This window comes from Mixophyes fleayi, chromosome 10 (assembly GCF_038048845.1).
Source record: "Mixophyes fleayi isolate aMixFle1 chromosome 10, aMixFle1.hap1, whole genome shotgun sequence".
In the NCBI taxonomy this organism is placed as follows: Eukaryota; Metazoa; Chordata; class Amphibia; order Anura; family Limnodynastidae; genus Mixophyes; species Mixophyes fleayi.
This window is the reverse complement of record NC_134411.1, coordinates 79317413-79331223: the sequence shown is the minus strand read 5'-3', so window position 1 is coordinate 79331223 and position 13811 is coordinate 79317413. Positions and strand designations below refer to the sequence as shown.

General features: G+C 43.5%; 1 protein-coding gene across 3 annotated transcripts in view; it reads left to right on the top strand.

The window, feature by feature from the left end:
- Positions 1 to 13811, top strand: part of CPNE2 (copine 2) — an 85153-nt gene that overhangs the window by 45720 nt on the left and 25622 nt on the right. For all 3 annotated transcript variants that reach the window (XM_075188965.1, XM_075188964.1, XM_075188966.1), the window contains exons 3-6: positions 2610 to 2789; positions 8961 to 9035; positions 12264 to 12335; positions 12512 to 12595. In XM_075188965.1, coding sequence (XP_075045066.1) covers positions 2610 to 2789; positions 8961 to 9035; positions 12264 to 12335; positions 12512 to 12595 — 411 coding nt within the window. The remainder of the gene's footprint in view (positions 1 to 2609; positions 2790 to 8960; positions 9036 to 12263; positions 12336 to 12511; positions 12596 to 13811) is intronic.

The window sequence follows — 13811 nt, the reverse complement described above, 5'->3', positions numbered from 1 at the left end:
AACCAAACTAAATGGCGACTCACAATCAACTGAACCTCATAGAGTGTTGCAGCTTGTCATGCAGGTTCAAGGTTACTACGTATGCAGTTATAACCGGTTCTGACTGCTTTATTTACTAGGTGGAATCACAGTCTTGTTATTTAATAGACATACCTCGTATAATGATACTGTCTGTCTGCTTTGCTGAAGTGCACAGCTAAGTGTCTACGTGTCTATTTTTCAGGAGACTCCTGAATTCAGGGAGACCACCCAGACTCCCGGCAGAGTAGGCCATTCTCCCTAATCCCACTTCACTTTCTTCTAAAGTGGACGGGGCCTTAATGACGCGATTCAATGCTGATTGCCTCATCCTAATAGCCCCGCCCCACTCTGATGACAGATATTACATTATTGCACAGTAGGAGCAGGTCTGTGTGTCAGACAGGAGGTTCAAGAAGGCAAGTATGGCTCAAAAGCCATGACAAAGCGTCTACTGATGTCCCATTTGTCCATTCGTTCATTCATTGACCGTTACGTAAATGTTGGATGAAAGTTTCACTGCTTGTGCTTATATTGAAGCAAAATGTGCACTGCCACTCATAAATGACGGCCCCACATTTGCCTTTTGTTATTACGCAGAATCCTAGGAAGTCTCCAAACCTTTGGTTTACATATTGTTACCGAGATGCTCCAAGCCATAGTTGTACATACCACAGTTCCTGGTACTCTGTAATTCATGTACTAGTAGGTACAAGAGGCAGAAAAGTGCCATAGCAAAGACTCAGATTTTTTACATTACTTTGGGCAAGTGCGAGTTACATTATTGAAGTTAAATGCCAGTGATGAATATAGCGGTGCTCAGCTACTAATATCTAATTTTAACATAGCAGAAAATGTATTGGGAATACTCTGTTATAGCTTAGTTTTTACCAATCATTATGAAGTCGAAGACATAAGCCACAAGATCCAAGTGTTCGTTCCTTTATTTCATGCCAGCATGGGTGCAGCACTCTAACAAGAGTCTGCACAAGAAACAATGCATGTGAACAATCTTCATCATCATCATTTATTTATATAGCGCCACTAATTCCACAGCGCTGTAGAGAGAACTCATTCACATCAGTCCCTGCCCCATTTGAGCTTACAGTCTAAATTCCCTAATATAGACACACACACAGACAGAGAGGGAGAGACTAGGGTCAATTTTGATAGCAGCCAATTAACCTACCAGTATGTTTATTTTGGAATGTGGGAGGAAACCGGAGCACCCGGAGGAAACCCACGCAAACACGAGGAGAACATACAAACTCCTCACAGATAAGGCCATGGTCGGGAATTGAACTCAGTGCTGTGAGGCAGAAGTGCTAACCACTGAGCCACCTTATATACCTTTACTGTTGCTGGGCAGGGTTTTAGTAACACAGGGTTTTTTTTAGCACTACTATTTGTCTTTGGAAGGGCCCACTACACATCTAGTTTAATCCATACTTGCCAACTCTCCCGGATTGTTCGGGAGACTCCCGAACTCTAGGTGGGTCTCCCTGACTCCCGGGAGAGTATGACAGTCTCCCGCATATGCCCACTTCCTAGTGAAGTGGGCAGAATTAAATCCAAAATGAAGCGTTTCCCGGTGAATCGCTGCATTTGGCCCCGTCCCCCCTCTGTAAAATGACGCGATTGGTTAGGTCTCAATCAAACAGACTATTCTTCCCTGCAGAATATTAACTTGTATTAACTATTCAAAGCATAAGCACATATATATTTATTACTTGAATTCATCCAAATTCCATTATATTTTTAACACTCTCTAAAAGTGTCGGAAACAGAAAATAGCAATAAAATGGTAAATGTACTTCATATTCTATTAGAAATACCATCACTTTTACTCCACGTTACCATCACTTTTCTGTCAGGACACTGCAGATTAAGTTCATGGTATTTTTACAGAATATGGAGTATTTAGTGACTAGTTTCCTACCAATTTACTGCCACTTGTGGAGACTGTCCCCCATCGTATTTACATGACGGTTCTCTTCATTAGATGTAAAGGCAAAAAGTGTGATATGCATTGTACAAAAATCTACCCCCATTATCGTTATAACTGTTACTTTTTTAATTATTTAACACAGCATTTTCACAGTTGTTTAATTTTGTATAATATAAATGAAACAGAATTACATATATTTATTGTACATTATGGTAATTGTAATTGGGAATGCCTAACATTCCATTATCTCAATCAGCCAATTTCAACTCTTAGGGCTAGATTTACTAAACTGCGGGTTTGGAAAAGTGGAGATGTTGCCTATAGAAACCAATCAAACTCTAGCTGTCATTTATTTAGTGCATTCTACAGAATGACAGCTAGAATCTGATTGGTTGCTATAGGCAACATCTCCAATTTTTCAAAGCCGCAGTTTAGTAAATATACCCCTTGGTTTCAAACGCTTAGGAACCAGGAATTGCCTTAATGTTTAAAATGTCAATAATAAACTTTATTATTTGGCCAAGTGACGATTTCCTGTCAAAAAAATAAATTAATTACTGGGTGGCTTTTTGTTCAATGACTTTGTGGAAAATTGTATGCGAGAAATAAATAAAAATAATTTTATCTCTTTTATCACCTTCAGATTGACAGAACTGAGACGAATGTCAATAACCTGAACCCTGTATTTGCCAAGAAGTTTACAATTAACTACCACTTTGAAGAAGTGCAAAAGTTGAAGTTTGCCATTTTTGACCAGGACAAGTCCAGCACACAGTTGTACGAACATGACTTTCTGGGAGAGTTTCATTGCACACTTGGCTCGGTGAGTTGCCACTGAATTTTGTAGGACAGTTTTACCTTGTACTAGGATTGAGTGCAGCAGACGTAAGCACAACTAAAATAACTGGATGTCAAAGTTCTATTTTACCATCTAATAACAAGAGGGTGGACATTTGGGTGGTATATTTACTAAACTGCGGGTTTGAAAAAGTGGAGATGTTGCCTATAGCAACCAATCACATTCTAGCTGTCATTTTGTAGAATGCACTAAATAAATAACAACTAGAATCTGATTGGTTGCTGTAGGCAACATCTCCACTTTTTCCGCAGTTTAGTAAATATACCCCTTGGTGGGGGAACCAAGGGAACAACAAAACGAGGAAGGGAAACATATGTTCCAGAGTAACTTACCTTTCTGTAACATCTACACATGTTATAGACAATCCTTGTTAATATATGTTTTATCTAGGGGTAGGGCTTGGTTAATGTGGGGTAGACAAAATCCCAGTGTTGGTACATCAAGGCATTTGCCCTTTTAACATATATAAATGAACCACAAAATATTATTATTATTATTATTAATATTTATTTATAAGTCGCTGCAAGGCATCCGCAGCGCCGTACAGAGACAAACAAAATCACAATACAATGGGAGACAGCACAGTACAGTAAACACAGCAACTCAGTACGCTCAATGCACAGCTAGAGAGGGCGGGGAAGGGGGAGGGAGGATCCGCAAACGACGGGGCCCAAGAAGCGGGGCGCGGAAGACAGGGAGACCCCCAGGGGGGAGAAGGGAGCGAGAGTGGACGTGGGGTGGAGGACCCTCGAGGAGGAGGGCTAAGTAGCTGGAGAGCAGAGTTAGAAGTGGTGGAAACAGGAGGAGAGATGGCCCTGCTCAGAGGAGCGTACAATCTAAGGGGAGGGGTGGACAGACAGAGAGACGCAGGGGAGAGAGGGACAGTAGGGGGACAGAGGCAGAAGATAAGGTAGGAAGTTAAGTGGGAGACAGAAAGGCTTTAAGAAAAAGGTGGGTTTTTAGGGCCCGTTTGAAGCTGGACAGATTAGGGGAAGTTCTGATGGAGGGAGGGAGCTTGTTCCAGTGGAGGGGGGCAGCGCGGGCGAAGTCTTGGATATGCGCGTGGGAGGAGGTTATAAGGGGGGAAGAGAGGCGACAGTCAGAGGCAGAACGGAGAGGGCGGGATGGAGCATGAATAGAGAGGAGGGTGGAGATGTAGGGCGCAGTGGAGTTGGCGAGGGCCTTGTAGGTGAGTGTGAGGAGCTTAAAGAGGATTCTGAAGGGGAATGGGAGCCAGTGAAGGGCTAGGTAGAGGGGGGAGACAAAAGAGGAGCGGCGAGAGAGGAAAATAAGCCTAGCTGCAGCGTTAAGGACGGATCGAAGGGGATCGAGATGAGAGTGGGGGAGGCCAGTGAGGAGGAGGTTGCAGTAGTCCAGGCGGGAGGAGATCAGAGAGTGGATAAGGCATTTGGTGGCATCTTGGGAGAGGAAGGGCCGGATGCGAGCGATGTTGCGCAGCTGGAAGCGGCAGGATTTAGCAAGAGAGAGGATGTGGGGGCCAAAGGAGAGAGAGGAGTCGAGGATGACACCAAGGCAGCGAAGTTGGGGGACAGGGGAGATAGAGGTGTTGTCGACAGTGATGGAGAGGTCAGAAGGGGATGGGGTATGAGAGGGAGGAAAAACTATGAGCTCAGTTTTGGCAAGGTTAAGTTTGAGGAATCGAGAGGACATCCAGGAGGAGATGGCAGAGAGGCAGGCGGACACCCTAGAGAGGAGGGAGGGAGAGAGATCAGGAGAGGAGAGGTATAGTTGAGTGTCGTCAGCGTAAAGGTGGTAGCTGAAGCCGAAGGAGCTGATGAGTTCACCCAGGGAGGAGGTGTATAGAGAGAAGAGTAAGGGTCCCAGAACAGAGCCCTGAGGGACCCCGACTGGAAGGGTGGATGGGGGGGAGAGAGACCCAGAGGTGGTGACAGAGAAGGAACGGTGAGTAAGGTAAGAGGTGAACCAGGACAGGACTAGGCCGGAGAGGCCGAAAGACTGGAGGGTGTGAAGGAGGAGGGGGTGGTCAACGGTGTCAAAGGCTGCAGAGAGGTCAAGGAGAATGAGAAGGGAGAAGTGGCCCCTGGCTTTTGCAGAGAGGAGGTCATTGGTGACTTTAGCCAGGGCAGTTTCAGTGGAGTGGAGGGGGCGGAAACCAGACTGGAGAGGATCAAGGAGGGAGTATTCAGAAAGGTAGGAGGTGAGACGGCTGCAGACGAGCCTCTCAAGAATTTTGGAGGCAAAAGGGAGAAGAGATATGGGGCGATAGTTCGAGAGAGAAGTGGGGTCGAGATTAGGTTTCTTAAGAATGGGGGATACGAGAGCATGTTTGAAGGAGGAGGGGAAGATGCCAGTGGAGAGGGAGAGATTAAAGATGTGAGCGAGGTGGAAGCAGGTGGTGGGGGAAAGGGAGTGAAGAAGGTGGGAGGGGATGGGATCCAGGGGGCAGGTAGTGGGGGGGGAGGATAAAATGAGAGAGTGGACTTCCTCGCCGGTGGTGGGACGGAAGGAGTGGAGGGGGAGGACAGAAGAGTGGGAGGGGTGTAAGAGAGAGTGGAGGAGGAGATTTCAAGTCGGGTGGCCTCGATTTTAGAGGAGAAGAAGGAGGCGAAATCAGAGGCAGTCAGGGAGGAGGGGGTGGGGGGAGGGGAGGGGGCCAGGAGAGTGCTGAAGGTGGCAAAGAGGCGGCGGGGGTTAGAGGACTGGGAAGAGATGAGGGATTTAAAGAAAGATTGTTTAGCGAGTGAGAGGGCAGAGCTGTAGGATGAAAGGATGAATTTAAAGTGGAGGAAGTCAGCCAGGGAGCGGGATTTTCTCCAGTGACGTTCGGCGGAACGGGAGCATTTTTGCAGGAAGCGGGTAAATTTGGAGTGCCAGGGTTGGGGTTTGGAGCAGCGGGGGTGGACGGAGTGGGCAGGGCCGACCGCGTCCAAAAAAAAGACAAAAGGTCTATATCCTGTGCTCAAAGGCACCACATCTTCAGCTAAACCCAACAACTACACCACTGGATCTAAGACCCAGTGTCCTGACCAGATCACATTCCTTTGAACATACCCAGCAAAAAGAGGCATGTATAGCAAGTAAATGCTCCAATGTGAAGTACATACAGCCTGTGGTGAAATCACAGCTGCCTCTAACCATGTACCCAAGAAGCACTAGGGCCTCATCCCACTGCCCCTCTGCCATTGCAGAATATCCACCTGCCATTCATCAACACATCTGGAGACGTTTGCTTCCATTTGGTCAGAAGGAGTGCATTGTGGGTTAACATTGACTTCCTGAGCGGACCTGATATGTGCTTCTCCTCAAAAGGACTGAGCTACCAAGTTGGGAAAGGAGTTAGAGTTGACTAGATCTCCAAAACATTGTATTAGAGAGGCACAAACTAATCATGAATGATTTGGAAGCTTGCAGGAGAGTCCTCTGAGTAAATGGGGTTTGACTCCACCAAAACACGCTATCTGAGAGCACTCCCTCGCAGTGATAAAATGCCAGGCTGTGCATAGTCACATCTAACAGGGGCTCCAAACCGGGGGCAAACAGCACCAATGATAAGGGACACCCTGACTATGCTCTCTGGAAATGTCCAACAAATCTGAGATTTGCCTCAACTTTAATGATAATTTATTTCAGGAAAAAAAGTCTGGTGCAAATATGTCAATTTGACATATGGTAATTTTGTTTTTTTCTTTGCCAGGGCTGAGGAACGAGAATTAGGATGGCATACTAATGGCATACTTTGTTTGTATATGGGGCATACACTGTGTGTATATGGGGCATACACTGTTTGTACATGGGGCATACACTGTGTGTATATGGGGCATACACTGTGTGTATATGGGGCATACACTGTGTGTATATGGGGCATACACTGTGTGTATATGGGTGCCTTGGCAATGGAACTTTAGCCAAAATTTTGTTGTTGACATTTATTAACGATATTGGTCGGTAACTGACACATATTCTTGATGTTATTAATAATGACATATTTAAAAAAAAAAAAATTAAGATTTAGCAACTCAATGTATAGAAACCAATGATAGGAAAGAAGAAATTATAATAATGAAATAGAAAATATAAATAAATACTGAGTGCTGGTCTATAGTTATTTTCTATTACTATGTGATATTAATAGGGTATTTCACCATGGGTTTGTGGCTTCCTGAATGGGCCCTTTAGTCATACACACACCTTTCAACTCTGGTTTGTGGCTTCCTCAATACGTCCTGTAGTCAGAATCCCCTGAGAGAGCCACAAACCAATGGTCACAACAGGTCGGGATCATTGGCTTCTACAACAGACACTCTCCAATCAGATTGCTTTACCCTGAACACTTTCCATTGAACACAATCTGATGATCAATCCATTAGACTAGCTGGATTTCATTGTATTTGATTGTTTAATAATTAACAATCAATCTGATCATTCAATCAGATTAAAACGTATGTAGCTATTTCTATGAGCGCTAAACAATCTGATAGGGACTGGAAGTTGAAATAGAAAAATATATCAATTGACTGAAAAGATACTGGCAACACTGACATATAATACGGTTGGGCAGTGACCTCATCTTACCATATGTGCACCCTCATTGTCTAAATGCACTATTTGTGCCCCTCAGAATCTACCCATTTGTCCCGAGCAACGGCTGGATCTTTCCAATTTCGCCACAAGCGTGTGACCTCTTACATATACCCTTCATGCTTCATGGTCCTTAATGCAAGATAAATATAAAGACACTGCACCTTGGTACACACACTCTGTTTGGTGTATTACAATGCGTTCATCTTGCTTCTCGGCCTGGAATGGAAACGTAATGACACCATAGATGGCACTATCTGCCAATAATACTCCCCCTGCTGTCAGACTCGGTGTGACACTATGTACTTAGGCAGCAGTGTGCGTGAAGTGGCGCTCCACTGGCTGGCTGAGAATTAGTTGAGCCATAATCCAGCAATAATGGGTGTACATTGAGCATTCCATGTACCGCCATCTCTGTGACAAACTAACAAACCATAGTAATATTTTCATTCACAACTACATGTGACCCCTGACACACACGTGCGTTGTCTTTGCTGTGTGTCTTGTGCACTGCACCATAGACTAACGCGCTATCAGCAAAGTCTGATTAGAAAATGGAAAGACGGGCTCAGCTACATCACTCCAGAAGCTCTGCCAGCCGCTGCTGCTGAACTAAATCAACTTGGACTAATGTGTATAATCTCATAATATATGACTTGTATATTGTACAGTCTTCAGGGTTGGCCACATCCCAGTGTTCCCATGAAATCCCTGCTAATGCCTATACGTGGGGTGATTTTTATAAACTTCAGATCAGGCCTGGACAACCTGTGGCTGTCCAGGTGTTGTGAAACTACAAGTCCCAGCATGCCCTGCCTGCTATCAGCTGTCTATCTACTGGCAAAGTATGCTGGGGCTTTCAGCTTCACAACACCTGGGGGTATATTCATTAAGCGAACTGCCAAATCTGGGCGCTTTGATGCCATTTTTTTTTTAAAAAATGACAATTTTATTAAAGCCCAATCGGGTTCGTCGGAACCGCCGCTTAATAAATATACAGAGATTGTCCAGGTCTCTTCCCTTCTCTTTACGTTGTTTGCGCTAAATCATCGACTTTACACGGATGTTTACAGGCACATTAAGTTAAGCAGTTTATAATACGCTGCATGTAAGTAGTGTATATAATGCCCGTGACTTGTATCGCAATTATATGGTCAGCAAAGGGGTTAGCACTTCTGCCTCACAGCACTGGGGTCATGAGTTCAATTCCCGACCATGGCCTTATCTGTGAGGAGTTTGTATGTTCTCCCCGTGTTTGCGTGGCTTTCCTCCGGGTGCTCCGGTTTCCTCCCACACTCCAAAAACATACTGGTAGGTTAATTGGCTGCTATCAAAAATTGACCCTAGTCTCTCTCTCTGTTTGTGTGTCTGTCTGTGTGTATGTTAGGGAATTAGACTGTAAGCTCCAATGGGGCAGGGACTGATGTGAATGAGTTCTCTGTACAGCGCTGCGGAATCAGTGGCGCTATATAAATAAATGATGATGATGATATCTTATCCTACACAGGATGATCTTTAAATATTTGTCTTACATTTAAATCTGGTGAATAATGGTTATCTCCCTTTTATTTTCAGATTGTTTCCAGCAAGAAGATAACCCGACCCTTGGTTTTAGGAAACGGGAAGCCAGCGGGGAAGGGAGTCATAACGGTAACAAGGTTTCTTTTTCTGTACTGCGTGTGTCATTTTAAAAGCTTTTTGAACTTCATACTGAGATAATCGCTTGATTATTCCACCGGTAGCAATCATTCTGTTTCTGGTAAAAAGCTGAAGACGTGCATCGTGGCAACAGTAACCTAGCAACAAGAGAACAGCGTCAGGATCAGAATACGCTGTGTGTTCCTGTGTGCAGGAGACGGACTCCAGTGCTCCAATTGTTTCATTATTCCGGCAACTTTAGAAACAAAGTGAACACTGTAGAGTGCAATGTAGAAAGAGCACTTGCCGTGAAGACCATTGTTTAATCACCAATGTTCTAGTGGATTAAAGAGGCGGCACATACGTAATGAGGGTTATTATTGTAGGTGTTTTTCGAAATATATATAGTGGACAATCAATGAAATGCAATAGCCAGCTGAACATTTTAGGAAGTAGGGATGATACAGGTATTCATTGAGATGTATATGAAAGAAGTTATGTATTGCTATTAAATGACATAACAAATAAATAGGACAAATTGTTGATGTTTTGACACCATTGGGATGAATGTAAAAATCCGCATTGGCCATTTTGTTGCATTATTAAACCATGATGCTTTATTTACAGCTATTGTTTATAATGATGGCTACTAAACGGCCATGTGATAGGTCATTTGTGTTTTGTTTTTAGAATTATCATTAATTTATATAGTGCCACTAATTCCGCAGCGCTGTACAGAGAACTCACTCACATCAGTACCTGCCCCATTGGGGCTTACAGTCTAAGTTCCCTGTGTAATTCATCGTTATTACATTTTAAAGACCTCAATAATAATTGTACCACAAATACAGACAAAATTGGTAAAAGCAACAAGTGAAATACATCATGGCTTATTCAGGCAATCAAATACAGTTTATGATGTCAATATGAAGGAAGATAAAAGAGAAAGAAAGGATAGAAAGGTGTGGGGGTGAATAAGGTGTTTCCTAGAATAATCAGACGGTTGCGGACATTGCCCAGGGGTTTCTGAATACTGGTTTATAGAGTAACACTGATGGTTGAATATTAGAGCTGTCATGAAGGTGCGGTTGTCGGGATGTATAGGGATTTGATTTTTTTAGAATCCTGGAAGTTGAGCCACGGGTAACATACACACAGACAGACTAGGGTCAAATTAATAGCAACCAATTACCCTTAGGACTAGATTGACTAAGCTGCGGGTTTGAAAAAGTGGGGATGTTGCCTATAGCAACCAATCAGATTCTAGCTGTCATTTTGTAGAAGGTACGAAATAAATGAAAGCTAGAATCTGATTGGTTGCTATAGGCAACATCCCCACTTTTTCAAATCCGCAGCTTAGTAAATCTAGCCCTTAGTATGTTTTTGGATTGTGGGCGGAAACCGGAGCACCCGGAGGAAACCCGCACAAACACGGGGAGAACATACAAGTTCAGGAATCAAACTCGTGACCCCAGCGCTTTGAGCCACCGCGCTGCCCTTCATAGAATCAAGAACAGAATCCCAACGACATAATGCCTCTATACTTACAGCTGACGAGGCAGCCAGTTTGCAATGGTCTTTGTATAATACATGAACCTGACTTTGCCTACAAGCTAAAGGATATCTGTAATTTTTCACAATAAACGTTTTTGGCAAATGGGGTTGTGGGTCGGGGGCCTGAGTGAGGCGACCAATTATTCATTGAGAAGGAACTCGCCATGCCCACGGCAGCATCTACCTTACACACTGCCCTAGCGGTGACTGCCGGGATCGATGAGCACAATTACTCCATCTGGTTATCGCATCCTAGATTTCTGGCGGTAAAAACGCATTTAATAATGTTATTGCAGACGGCCCTTTTAGATATGACTCATGCATCCAATTCCATTTGGCGAGATATTGGGTTCAGCATGTTTCGGTGAAGGTTTAGAGGGGAACAAAGTTGCTTAATGGTTTGTACTACACAGCACATATAATATTTTATAATGATATCTGTAGATGTTTTATAAAAGGCGCTTTCATTTTCGGAGCTTTAAAGTCTGCAGACTAGCCTTGTGGGTGTTTTATCCAGCCCTGTTTCAGTGACTTTGTTAACAAATAAAAAGATTCAAGACCGACTGTATAGATCAGGCAGAGGGAATGCTGCAAAAACTGCTTCTGACAGGTTACTCTTATTATTGTTCACTCGTAACTTGTATGAAAATAAGTGAAATTTCCACGTATGTATATTACAAAGTGCTTCTGCTCTCTGTATTCCAGCATGCATTCTCCTTTAATCTTTCAAGGGCAAATATATCATGAAGAACACGATGGTTGAAATATATACCTTATTAACGTGTAACTTCAGAACTCGGTGTCTCAGAAGGATCAGAGGTGCAGGGTTTAGGTCAAAAAATCAATATGCTTTTATTGTAAAGTAGCCGTGCCTGTAAGCTGGAGATAGAATTCCTGTACCCTTATCGTGCATCTATTCAGGATCACGTAGTACATGTTTTATATTTTAATGTCATAGGCAAACCGAGGGGTGGTTTCCTATTACCTGGAAACCCCCCTCCAAGCCTGGGGCTCTGTATAATTGAGGTGGCTGGACCCTGCTCCTGCTTCACAGGGCTCTGCTCGAAAAGGGAGAGCTGCGTGCACCTAACAGTAGTGCACGCAACATTGCCTATGTATATTATGGGGATAGGGAGAGTTGGAGAGCAGCCAAGCACTGCCTAATATTATAGCCACGCCCCCATGCATGCTGGTCACGTCCACTGACGGCGTGGTGTGGAAACCCCCCCTCTGCAAATCCTGCGTTTGCCCCTGAATGTTTACATTGCTGGTAAAGAGGCAGTACTTCTATAGGGAATACAGATCCAATCTCTCTTACTATAACTGGTTGCTTTATTTAATATATTTAATAATAAATATTCTGCTAAAATCAATACATTCATCCGCTCTGCATTTACAAAAATCCATTTTCACCACTTTTTAGTTTGCTGCTAACCGAATCCATGTTCACATTAATAACGGATAATAAGCGATACAGAACAACGCACGTTAAAATAGGGGAAACGTCATACACTCTTCACACACAAGGATTTCCAACTTTGGCTAAAAACTGTTTCATATTAGAGTGTTGCTTTAGAAAAGCGCAATCTGTATTTACTGGTTTGTTCCATTTAAAAACATTTTTAGAAATTCAAACACATCTCTATGTCTTATTTCATAATATCCTTTGTTTGTGTATCGTTTCAGATTATTGCCCAAGAACTGTCTGATAACAGAGTGATCACACTTTCCATGGCCGGTCGGAAGTTGGACAAAAAGGTGTCGTTTCACATTGCTAACGTGTCACAGTTAATTATTAACGCTTGTAGGCAATAGCGATACTTCTTGTTATTCAATTAAAGGCGTCAATCTGGCATCAGATAATCATTAGCCTGCATTATCTCCTCTTATGTATATTGGTATCCTAAAGAAATTGTTACTCTTTATCTCAACAGGATTTATTCGGGAAGTCTGATCCGTTTTTAGAGTTCTACAAACAAGGGGATGATGGGAAGTGGATGCTGGTTCATAGGACAGAGGTGACTTTATCTTAGTTTTTGAAAACTTCATTTATCGGAATATGGGAAGGAGAAGAGTTAGGAACACATATACGAAAATGTGCACCCATTATACAGTCTATATAGTGATAGATTTCTGTATGGGTAGTTTTTCGAGTTGGAATAACATGGAAAATCAGTATAGACTTTATGCTTTAGTCACCACAACACAGAGCGTGAGATAAAACCTGTAAAACGCTTTGTACCAGGATGGCTGTGTCTAGGTGCACGGCACAGCACTTGCCCTATGTGTCAGTAAGCTGCTTTGTATAAGTTGTACGTCAACTCCACTTTCCTCTACTCATTTCATATTGATAGGTCTGGGCCAGAGCTTTTTTTTAACCAGTCTTGATCCTACGTCATATAAGTGCTTAGACCTTCCTTACCTGATTTTATTACACAATGTTAGTGGGTTCTCTCTCTCTCTCTGTGTCTCTGTCTCTCTGCTCTCTTTCTCTCTGCTCTCTTTCTCTCTGCTCTCTTTCTCTCTGCTCTCTTTCTCTCTGCTCTCTTTCTCTCTGCTCTCTTTCTCTCTGCTCTCTGCTCTCTTTCTCTCTGCTCTCTTTCTCTCTTTCTCTCTGCTCTCTTTCTCTCTGCTCTCTTTCTCTCTTCCTCTCTGCTCTCTTTCTCTCTTCCTCTCTGCTCTCTGCTCTCTTTCTCTCTGCTCTCTTTCTCTCTGCTCTCTTTCTCTCTGCTCTCTTTCTCTCTTCCTCTCTGCTCTCTTTCTCTCTTCCTCTCTGCTCTCTTTCTCTCTGCTCTCTTTCTCTCTGCTCTCTTTCTCTCTGCTCTCTTTCTCTCTTTCTCTCTGCTCTCTTTCTCTCTGCTCTCTTTCTCTCTGCTCTCTTTCTCTCTGCTCTCTTTCTCTCTGCTCTCTTTCTCTCTTCCTCTCTGCTCTCTGCTCTCTTTCTCTCTGCTCGCTTTCTCTCTTTCTCTCTGCTTTCTTTCTCTCTTTCTCTCTGCTCTCTTTCTCTCTGCTCTCTTTCTCTCTGCTCTCTTTCTCTCTGCTCTCTGCTCTCTTTCTCTCTGCTCTCTTTCTCTCTTTCTCTCTGCTCTCTTTCTCTCTGCTCTCTTTCTCTCTGCTCTCTTTCTCTCTGCTCTCTTTCTCTCTGCTCTCTTTCTCTCTGCTCTCTTTCTCTCTGCTCTCTTTCTCTCTGCTCTCTTTCTCTCTGCTCTCTGCTCTCTTTCTCTCTTTCTCTCT